General features: G+C 40.1%; 1 protein-coding gene across 1 annotated transcript in view; it reads right to left on the bottom strand.

Annotated features, from left to right (window-relative positions):
* serpinh2 (serine (or cysteine) peptidase inhibitor, clade H, member 2) overlaps nt 1–11,041 on the bottom strand; it is a 30,599-nt gene extending 19,558 nt beyond the window's left edge. The window contains exons 1-2 of the mRNA XM_084404432.1: nt 10,617–11,041; nt 8,657–9,282 (exon numbers count right to left, since the gene is read on the bottom strand). Coding sequence (XP_084260558.1) covers nt 8,657–9,275 — 619 coding nt within the window. The 5' untranslated portion in view covers nt 9,276–9,282; nt 10,617–11,041. The remainder of the gene's footprint in view (nt 1–8,656; nt 9,283–10,616) is intronic.
* Nucleotides 11,042–12,005: the final 964 nt, after the last annotated feature.

The raw sequence follows: 12,005 nt of genomic DNA on the forward strand, positions 1-12,005 counted from the left end.
AAGGGGTCATTTATGACATTGATTATTTCATTACTTTAATATGTTCCTTGAGGTTCACTTATAATGTTAATAAAACAAATACATATGTGGAAAAACTATAAATTTCAACCCTCATTCTGAGCCTCTATCTGTTTTTAAAGCACGGCTCCTTTAAGGCTTGTCAGTAAACGGCCACTGTTATGATTGGCTAACGTCACTGCACCGTATCAACACCCACTCGCAATTAAACACCGGTAAGTGTTTTTGAAAACTTTATCCATATAAAACCATCATTTACAGATAAAGCATTATAAAATCATTTACTTCAGTTTGTGCTGCTGCTGTCAGATTCAATACAGTCGCTGCTTCATCTTTCAACAAAAGTTTCTTTGTGAACTCTCCATTACACTGAGCACTGATTAGAACAAGACTCCAGCATGTGGGTGAGACAATGCACAAAAAAAAGAGAGAGACAGACCTCCAGCGAAAGTTCTTTCACTCTTTCATTAGTCCTGTTGTCAACAGACTCAAGTGTCAGAAACTGAACACACATCTGTAAACTGTATCAGTGTAGACAGCGTCAGTGATTATAATGGGTTTTATGTTTTTGATGTGACGCTCACATCCAGTGTAGTCAAACGTCAGCTGTTAAGCGACTGAACGCCAGTGGGCGGAGCCTATGGTGTGATGATGTAGAACTATTCATCGATGTCATGCTCTGGAGGCAGGCATATGCAAATGTATTTGCCCATGTGTGACATTTGACGTCTCATCTCATGACGCCTTTAACTTTAAACATAGACGCTAAAGATACTTTCAGATTATGTACTTTGATAGACGGAAGAACTTTTCTGATCTATGATGAAGTGCTCTAACATCGGGAGGAAAAGAAACGAATGCTTTTATTCAGCACGCATGCATAATATAGATCAAAAGTGACATTCATAATGTTACGAAATATTTCGATTTCTTATGAACTGTTAAAAAATTCCTGAAAAAATTGTATCACAGTTTCTAAAAAAAATATCAAATTTTCAACATTGATAATAATAAGAAATGTTTCTTGAAACTAGCACCAAATTACAAAGTTACCTGATCGCACGTCTGTATGTATAGCTTCAGTTTATCCAGGCCTCTGGTTTGTTGTGCCTTAAAAAGGAACGTGCCACCCAAGAAGAAATTTCCATAATCACCTTTAAACACTCCCGGTCCCAAAACCACTGCTTTCGGCATTAAACATCCTCACCCGGAGGAATTCAAAACATATCCCTTACAGATAATTAGGAATACCATTAACAAAATCAGAAAATAAACAAAACAAAGAGACAGAAACTTGGTTAGAATTCCTCTTTAAAGAAAAGTGCCTGGTTTTATAAACCCGAGACGAGACGTTCAACTGTCATTTATTATGAGAAACACCTGATCCAGTGTAAGGAAAGCAAACCTCTCCGGTCGGCCCCGTGCCAAGCTTTGCATGCGCCTCAATGGTATGTTAGCAGTTCCCTTTGAGCCTGTGAACACAAGCCAAGAGCCAGAGCAGTTGGATTTCAATAATTATACAGGGGGATGAAATTTGATCAGTCTAAAGTTCAAAACACATGGCATGGTATCTGTCAGTTATTATGGGGTGGCAAAGCTCTTGGAACTGCAAGCATTAAAAGGGGAATTCTGCCATGCGAGTTTCTGAAATGCCACACAAGGATTCTTGTCACTGCGGTCTTGGCTGGCAATCAAAAGAAAGAAAAACATCCTGGGTGAAAAACATCCAACAGTGACCCGACGAGCATTCACAAGAGAGGGACGCTCATACCTTCTTCATTAATTACAGAGCGTAAAGACAATGCGGCTATTGTGTGGTTTTGCATCCTGAAACCTCTCTCATGCCCATGTTCACTAATAACCGTGCCACAAACAATAAAGCTAAAGCGCTCTGATTTAAAGCACGTTCATCTTCTCTCGCCAGATCCGTTGGTGCTCTGCTGAAGAGTATGTGCTTGTTTTGGGGTTTGCTGTACAGAGCACAAAGACTGAGGTAATGAGCTGAGCGAGTGTTGTGTCTGCCACCACGACACACCCTATGGGCCTACAGTTCCCTTTGTCTTTCTCGTTAAACCAAAAATCTCTCATCTTTCACCCCTGTCTTTCTTTACCCTTCACACCTGTGGCTCTCCATTTGCCCCCTGCTATGATCTCCAATCCAGTTCTCCATGGTGTCTGGCTATTTGTTTCAGTGTACCTGGAATTATGAATTGTACATGCACAGGAAGCATGTAGCCTGTACGGGAGTGAATCCCCTAAATTATCGTTCCATGTGTGTACGGAACACAATTCACTCCTGAAATTGGGATGATTGACGGCATAGCAAAAGTTCTGGCGTCTCGCAGGTTTGGTATCCGCTATTAATTAGGGGTGTAACGATACCCTCATGTCACGATTCAATACATTTCATGATACTGAACTCACGATACGATATTATTGCGATACTCCAAAACATATGGTAAAAGGTTAACAAAAAAAAGTACTGTTGATTAAAATGCTAAATTTTATATTACATTAGGGGTGTAAATGCTATAGGCTTGGACTTGGTGCTGGAAACCCAATGCACAGGACAATAGAGACACCAGAATAAAAATATTCATGATTCTGAAGCTGAAAATACAGAATTATTTTAGACGAATTTGCTTACACTCTTTCACTGACTAGACATATTTAAAATAATCTAGGACACGTTTTACATCAGACATTTGGCATTATCAGATTCAGGACACACAAATATTCCCCCATTGCATTATTATACATTATATTCAACATTATATATAGTATTTTAATGTAGTACTGACACCAAAACTCAATAAACTTGATTTTTTTCACGCACAGTAATTTTTATTTTGGGTGAACTATACACAATACATATTGCTGCATTTTTGTATTGCTATATATTGTGACACGACATATTGTTACACCCCTACTATTAATATTACAGCAACAAAAGACTCATTATGTTCTGCAATTTGAACATAACCATAGTCTACAGAGTTTTGTTCATGTTAGGAAGGCTGCTTCACAGAGCTCACACTTGAAGTGTTGCCATGTCCACTAATTAAAAGCGTTTTTGGGCTTCTTGTTTGAGCTTGAGTCATAAAGCGATATAGTTTATGGAGTTAATAAAGTATGTAGCTGTGGGTCATGATTTTTTGGTCTTTTTTTCAATATTAAGCATTTGGATTTATCTCGCTTTATAATGGGCTTGTTCGTTGTTTTTTTCTAGGAGGATCTGGCAACACAATTGAGTCAAGACTTGCACCGCATGCAAACAGAAGAGGGACACATTGATGCACATTAAAATACGTCATTAACAAGTTGTTCGGTTGCGTACACACAGCATAGAATTTTTGGGAGTTAATTCGGTTGTAGAATGCGGTTGTCACTCCCGTAAATGACTGTGTGTGTATGCAATGGGAATAAGCACTAAAAGGGGAAAATTTAACTGCATTGTGTATGTGGCCAATAAAACATTTGTAACTTACTCCCTAAAAAAAAGCGAACTATTAATTCAAATCCACTTGAAGCGGCCCACGCATGATTGAACGGTCCAGGAGAACAGAGAAAACTGCTCTCAGATTAACAACGAGAGTAAAAGTCCACAAACGCCCCATCAGAGAGGCAATGAAAAAGCTTCGGACAAAGTTAATATTGCACAGGCGACTAAATGAATTACTATAGAACCCTGAAGCGGTGCGACTACTGACTGCTTTTAAATTATAAATCCAAACTATGAATTCAATTTTCATAATCTCATTCACAGGGCCCAATCTATTGTCTGATCTAATTTGTATATTTCATCGGCTGAATTAATGAACTTCCACCGACTCCCGCTTCTTGCTTGAGAATGGGGAAAAAAAATACGTAATTAAGTCAAAACATAAAACAAAAGAAATTAATTAGATTGCTTATCAACCTAAAATCAATCCAAACTTTATTTCCTGTTGCGTTTGGTAGTAGAGAGAAGCTCTCCTCCCACCGCTACGTTCCCATCGCTCTGTGTTTAAAATAGGATCAAAGCACCTGCCAGTATTACTCAGACAAAGAAATCGATGAGTAGAACAAGACTCCAGCATGTGGGTGAGACAATGCACAAAAAAGAGAGAGAGAGAGAGAGAGAGAGAGAGAGAGAGAGAGAGAGAGAGAGAGAGAGAGACAGATCTCCAGTGAAGTAGAACAGCGGCATGTTAAAAACTCATTTTAAGCCCTTCAAGCATATTTAACGTCTCTTCTTGGAGCTGACAAGGAACTTAAGTATTGTTGAACTGTCTCTGATTTGACTAAACATGGCACTACATGTACTCCAAAGCTTTTGTGTGAATACAATATTACTACTATTACTGCTCAATAATAACAAGACAAGAAAACCACCATCTCTAGAGTGTGTCAAAAAATTTTCCTTTCAGTTGGGTTCAAGGTTAAAGATACTAAATCAGAGCCTTGGCTTAGTGGTTAACATGCACGCTCTTACACATTGAACCACAGTGTTCATGCGGATTTAAACATAGCTCAAATGGTAGAGAATGGTGCTAGCAACACCAAGGTCATGGGTTCGATTCCCATGGATAATGCATGAACTGATAAGTTGCTTTGGATAAAGTGTCAGCTAAATGCATGTGAATATAAGATATAATGTATATTAGATGCAATACTGTCTAAAAGGACCAAAAATGACAGAAGACATGTTCTGTGCATATTATGCAAATGTTCCCAATTGCATGGATTTGAATATACCAATTTATTTCAGATATGACAAAGACAATGCCATTCACAGGTCATGTGACAGTAATGCAGTATACAACGGTTCATTGTTGCATAATAGAGGTCCAAATATATTTTTCTACAGTAGTCAGTATACAGTATATACTGCACTGTATGCAGAAGGCTAACATTGTATTAAAGGGATAGTTCACCCAAAAATGAACATGTATTGCATGTCAATGGCATGTCAATCATTTCGCTTCATAAGACCTTAATGTATCTTCAAGAGCCACGGGTATTAGTTTTGTTTTGCCAGTTTATGTTTTTTTGACTCCCAAAGTGACGGTAACCATTGACTTGCATTATATGAATCACCAAGGCCCACAGTTTCAGCAAAAAATCTTTACTGTTCTACTGAAGGAAAAAAGTCACCTACATCTTGGATAGCCTGAGGGTGAATTAAATTAACAGCAACTTTTTGGGTGAACTATCCCTGGCAATAGCCAATCACTGGAGGGCAGGAGATGCAGACGATCATTACTACATTATTTAAGATGACACCACCTCTCCTGGGAAGATTAATAGGCTCTTCCTGATATACTGGAGATGGTGTGTCATCAACCCTGAACATGTGAACTACTGTCCCATTTGTGAAAGAATCATTTTTTTGAACCGATGCTTTGACGATTTGTTCAGAACGATTCACAAAGCGTTTGATTGTAGTTTGGGAATTGTAATAAACTGTCGTAAAAAAATTGTGAATCATTTATTTCAACCAACTCGCTGTGAAACAAAAGTTCATCAAAATGAATCAGACTTCCCAGCGTGAACACAAACAGGTGTGTATACAGTACACAAATAAATACAAACACATACGTTGCAAACACATGCGCCTCACAGGTGCATCTGCTACACCAACATAAATCACTATAATCACACACACGTATGTTTTGCACACCCCCTAAAGTGTGATTCCTTATCCTCCAAGCTAATTTTCACCTTCAGCATCAGCCGTGCAACTGCTTATACTCCATTTATCAAGCAGCAACACAATCTGTACTAGCACGCAAGTGAGCGGAAGCCCAGCGGTGCTACGACTACTCCGTCTGATCCTGTTTGGCTCAAATATCAGTTCTTGCCTTTTTTTATATATATTTTTTTTAAAACATCGATATCTGCTAGTGTAAAAGTGTTTTAACGCCACACTGACCCTGGAATTGGTAGAGACCTAGAATTGTACGAAAATGTTAACCGTTCACATTCTTAAACCAGTTAATGGTAGCCTGAAATTATTTGAGTAGCACTATGAGTTGCAACTCATACTAGTGAGGATTCGATTAATCCCAATTACTCTTTTGAATTAGTTCACCAAAAAGATTTGTACACTGATTTGTTTTTCTGAGGATGTCTTTGCAATCTTTATACAACAGTTAAAAAAAAAATGTAGAGCATAACAGAGGTGTTCCTGAATAAATCAGTGTTAAAGGAATAGTTCACCCAAAAATGTAAATTCTGTCATTAATTACTCACCCTCATGTCATCCAAACCAGTAAGACTTTCGTTCATCTTCAGAACACAAATGAAGATCTTTTTAATAAAATCTGAGCCAGTTTTATACTCTCCATTGACTTTCTATCTGCAGTCTGCATTTTTCACTTTTTTCTGTCCTCGAACATAAACAGAAGCTCAATCGAACATACTTGACACAAGAGAATGAACCTCATTGGTTCTTGAGGAAGCTCAAATGTGATGCGTAACACGAGAATGAACCTTATTGGTTCTTGCTGAAGCTCAAACGTGATGCGTAACACGAGAATGAACCTCACTGGTTCTTGCTGAAGCTCAAACGTGATGCGTAACACGAGAATGAACCTCATTGGTTCTCTCACGTCAAGTGAACATGCTTGAGCTTCTGTTTACCACAACTAATGTGTGAGTTGATGAATATTTATATGTGAATAAAAACCTAAATTAAATCTGTTCATAAAGTGATCGCAAGTCTTCAGAAAATTTGGAATAAACCGCTCAATTCATATGGATTAGTTTTATGATCTCTTTATGAACTCTTTGAAGCGTCAAAGTGGTAGTTGCGTAGCTGTCAATGGAGGGACAGAAAGCTCTCAGATTTAATTTAAAAAATCTACATTTGTGTTCCGAAGATGAATAAAAGTCTTACGGGTTTGGATGACATGAGGGTGAGTAACTAATGACAGAATTTACATTTTTGGGTGAACTGTCCCTTTAAATGATTCAATGAATCACTTATTAAAGAGTAACTAAACCCCTGGTCAGAGCCTGACTCCACCCACTGGCAATATTTGAAAAATGCTGGAAATGTGGGCAGACCCCAGTGGAGATAGAGGGGACGAACCGAGGGCGGGGCTGAGCGAGGGGGCGTGCACCTGAGACCTGCTGTCAGACTCTCTAAAATGGAGAGTGACTCACAGGGTCGCAAGACGACGTAAAGTACATGCATCTGATGAGTTTTATCGAGTTGATGTCAATAGCGCGCGCTCTTTGTAGGCATAATCATATTTTGCCGCTATGTGAAAAAATCCAGCAAAATGCGCCGGCGTGTTTGTCGACCCCAGAGGATTAACTTTAGCCTAACCATAAATTGCGACTAAAAATATATGCCCACTCACATCAAGACGCCGCTGCGGTGGTGGAGTCCATGCAGGAGGAGCAGCGTTTGGCACTGCGTCGCTTTTCAGCACGAGCTGTGTGGAGAAGCCCATTTCCACCTCTATTGCGTCAATACTATGCGTGGTAGCTCGTACCAAGGGCGTGGTGAGCTGGAACCTGCTTACGTCACGCAGTACCGCTTACGTCACGTAGTACCGCAAACATCCAATAGGAAAAATTCAACTGCAGTAGCCACCGTTCAACCTGAAGAGGGCAGCACTCAGACATTTTTACACCATATATTGTAGAATTAAAACACTTTATACCCAAATGTCAAAAAAGTTACTCGAATCAATGAACAGCACTAATAAAGCCCCATTCTTACAGATCATTAACTAAAAAAAGTTAGTTTAGGGTTTAGTTACCCTTTAAAAACAGTGGCTGCAACCGAAATCGTCCATCATATGCACACTTCAGAATCTCACCGAAAGTAGTAGGTCATTCTAGTACTTTTTGCCTTTGTGAATTCTGACATACTAATTTTGTCACATACTGTTTTTTTTGCCTACTATATAGTAGGGAAGTATGTGATTTCGGATGCAGCCAGTCCCTTTTTTTTTTTTTGCTGAATGAATCAGTGTTTTTGAACAAATTGGTTTAATCAATGATTTAAATCCCACATGAATTAATGGTTCAAGTCCCAGTGCTGTTAAAATCTACATCAGTGCTCCTGGAAAGCCGCTCTGCCAATCAGATCACAGAGCCGTACTATTAACAAACTATTATTCATTTATATTTAAAATATGCGTATGTAAAAAATTATAAATTGTATAAAAATATAAATTATAAATAAATTGTCTACAATTTATTCAAAACACTGATTAGTTCACAAACAAAGCATCGCTAAGAACTCAAATGATAAAAAAATAATAGTATTCACTTCCCACAGGCCATTTAAGTAGAGCCAGGTTTTCCAGTGCATCAGGCAAGATGAGGCCATGAATTTTGCAATGCAGTCTGGCCACTGTCCAAACACATAATGGACCATAAAGCTTGAAGATTAGACACAACTATCCTGATCCTCTAAGTACAGTAGACAAGCCGCACCTTCAGTAAAACTCTGTGTTCCTAAAGCATGCTATTCACAGAAGCTTTAGTCCTTCTTCATCATATGCCATGTCCTGTGATATGTCATTTGCAGTCAGTGATGAAAATAACTCTTTGACTCAATGTTATATTAGAACAGAATTGTGCTCTACCATTATATTAACCCAGCTAAACTAGTTTCCAACTTATTGTTTCTTCTCACCTTTAAAGCGCAGTGCATTGGCTAGGATCACGGCTCCAGGTTTGGTCTCGAGCGCTTGTTCCAGAGCTGCTGCCTCTTCCCCATCCATCCCACTTTTAGCCCAGGACTGGAGCATCTCCATGTCAGTCTCTTTCTGTGCGTCCTCCAGGGCCACATGCTGCAACCCAAAGTGGGTCTGGAGCTTCTCCAGAAAGCTCTTCTCCAGTTCAGGGGCTTGTTTGGAAAACAGTGCGGAGGAACTGTGTAATGTGTAGCTGGTTCCATTAGCTTCACGCACAGATTTCAGCGCCCTGGTCAAAGCCTCTCCAACCGCTTTCTCATTTTTGGTGATCCTCAGGAGATCATGAAACTGGGCTACTGTGGATCCATTAGCTCCACCTCCTAGAGCCAGCAGAGAGTTGGCCAACAGAAGCGGGGAGATGATGGTGTTGGTCTTGGAAGCGCCGATGCGGATCGACCTGTACAGCTGCAGTCCCAGGCTCCAGGTGGGGTGATGTAAGCTGGAGATTTCTGGCTGAGGCGAGCCTTGAACTTTGGGTTCCTGTGGAGTAGATGACCAGACGCTCTGTAGAGCCAACAGTAGTAGAGACAGGAGAGGAACAGGAGACATGGGCAGCATTGCAGGTCTGGAGAGAAAGAGAAAGAGAAAGAGAAGAAAATATAAAATTATTATGTTAAGTATCTTAGGGGCCATTCACACAGATTGCATTTTCCATTCCACGGCGCTACTTTTCCATTGTTTTTCAATGTAAATACGCTAGACATATGTATTTGACCGTTGCGCTCGCATCTTTTGCAGCGTCTCGTGCAGAACACTGCGCTCAGCGTTTTTTCCCCCCATCCAATGCCCAAGTTCTACAAAAACGCACACTGTGTGAATGGCCTCTTAGGCTCAACATGAAATTCAAACTGATCTCATTTACTTCATTAAAACATGTTGTATTGTGCATAACTCATTGGTGCATATAATTCAAAAGAATAAAAGTGTCTGTCTCCTTGCTTCGCCTCTGAGATTTCTTTTGATTATAATGATTTTGTTAAAAACACTTTACCCTTTTCTGGTATAACGCCCACTTTTCAGTCTAATCAATTTTCTATGGACAATATCAAGCCCCATCCAAAAAAAAAAAAAAAAAAAATTTCTCTCTCTCTCTCATTTCACAAATGCAAGACTATATTAAAGTCCTGAGTCCCAAGGATGTATTATGGTCCTGTGAGGCCCCACGGCACCAGTTTTTTGGAGACCCCCCAAAATTCATTGATTTTAATTATATTATTGGCAAACATTCAAACAGTGTTTGACTATCTATATCAATTTACATTTGCAGTGCCTTGCTTCTGGATGATTCAGAAACCTCAGCTCAAGGGCCCGGGGCCATAGAACAACAATATTCTAAAGGAAAAATAAAATAATTCTCAGTTGCCTTAAAAAATTATGTGGTTAACAGAGTTTACTCCAAAATGCCATAGTGACCACAGTACAATAAAAAATAAATTAATATGACATATACGTTCTGAAACCTTCTGAATGAGATTCCGTTTAAATGTAATATAGTTTTGGAGTAGTAGCAACTGCTAAACGTGGTTTCTGTGGTGATTTTATACGACTGTCCCCCTAATCCCGACGTCCAATTCGTTTTCCAGACAGTTGCATTGCTGACAGGGCATTAAATAGTAACCAGGCATCCTCATGACCCATACATCTCTAAAATCAACGTTACAATCCTCTTAAAACCATGAACCGAACAGAGTCCTCCGGAAATTTCGCTTTATATCCGAGAGATCACAGAAAAGACCGAGTAAACAAACCAGTTAAATAACAGCAGACGTCGGAGGATATTATACAGGCGGAACAGTAGATGTTGGTTTTTGCGCTTGCTGTGCGAGAGCAGCTGTTCCGTCTGCTCGGAGAACTGAGGGGCAAAAACGCAAAGTGAAAAAGTTCCTTGTTTGCTTGTACCGTTAATTAATTAAAGCTTCCTTCTTTCCTCCGGCTTCTTCTGCGGGTTTTGAGCTGAAAGGAACTGACAGGGCAGGTTCAGACGTGACAGAGGAGGGTCTTTTCACAGTTTGCTCACTTTTCTACTATGCTCTCTCGACTCAATCCGGGTATTTTTCAGCTTTCCAGAAATCGTGCATTCCATAAGCCTCCTTTTCTAGCAGACCTAAATAAGGCATTCTTGTTTACCGAGACATTTTTTGGCTATCAGTGTTACACGCCATAAAAAGCGTCAGAGCGCTTATAAAATTTTAGTGTTTTGACCTTCAAAATTGACAAAAAGCTGTTTTTTTTACGCAACTGGTTGGTTCCCTCAGCTGTACCTCGAGGAAAGCACGCAGTTACAAAAGTGACCGAAAGGAGGCGCGCACGGACTTCTCTGCCCCGGCCCAACATAAGGTCGACTTGTCCTATTATAGTGTGTCATGTATCCACCCGCGAAAGCATTAAACACACTCCTCTTCCTTCTGATTTACATTTCGAGCTCCCAGTTTTTGGATTTCAGCTGTGACATTTTCCAACATCCTCAGAGGAAGCTTAATTTAAAAACAACAACAACAAAAAAAAACAGCTGAGGTAAAGTTCAAGATTAGTCAAGTTGAACTGCAAATTGATCAATGAGCAGATAGATGGCACAAGCAGACAGAATCAATTGATGTTTAGATACTCAGAGGCGGTGGAAAAGGAGGATCAGGCCTGGGGACAGACTCTCAGATCACGGCAAACACGCCGCAACACTAAACAGCCTGCTGGGACATGACAGTACATAGACTTTGCCAATTACTCCTCTAATCCACATCACACTCTCAGATAGTCGTCTACAAAGCACACGCTAGCGAATACACAAGTGCACTCTGACTGCTTCTGTATGGCTGTCACACACACACCGTAGCTTGCACTCATATGTTGTGATGGCTAATTAGACATACATATGCTATTTGAATCTAAAGCTGTCAGAGGCCTCATAGTGCATTCACCCCCGACGTGCGCATGCTGATGGAAATACGCCCCTCCTTCACACACACGTGCACTAGCGGTAATGATGACTAATGTGTGACTGGTCATGGCTGCTTGCTTTATGTGGAGGATAGGTGTAACTGGATACGTCTTAAGCATCTCTGTGGGAGCTGCTGCCTTAAGGACACTGGCAGAACATCACGGTCATTGGAGCCTGTAATTAGTTGCTCTCTCATACTGGTCTACAATCACCCCCTCCCTGTTTTCAAATCAAAACCTTAGCGGTTATAAGAGCCGCAGTCAAACAGATCAGGTTCTCACAGTCAGGCGAGACTATAATGAGCAGGTTTCACAGATACAGTGGCCTAGGTGATCCATCTACCGCGGATGCTT

The sequence above is a fragment of the Rutilus rutilus genome (genome assembly GCF_951802725.1).
Source record: "Rutilus rutilus genome assembly, chromosome: 3".
In the NCBI taxonomy this organism is placed as follows: domain Eukaryota; kingdom Metazoa; phylum Chordata; class Actinopteri; order Cypriniformes; family Leuciscidae; genus Rutilus; species Rutilus rutilus.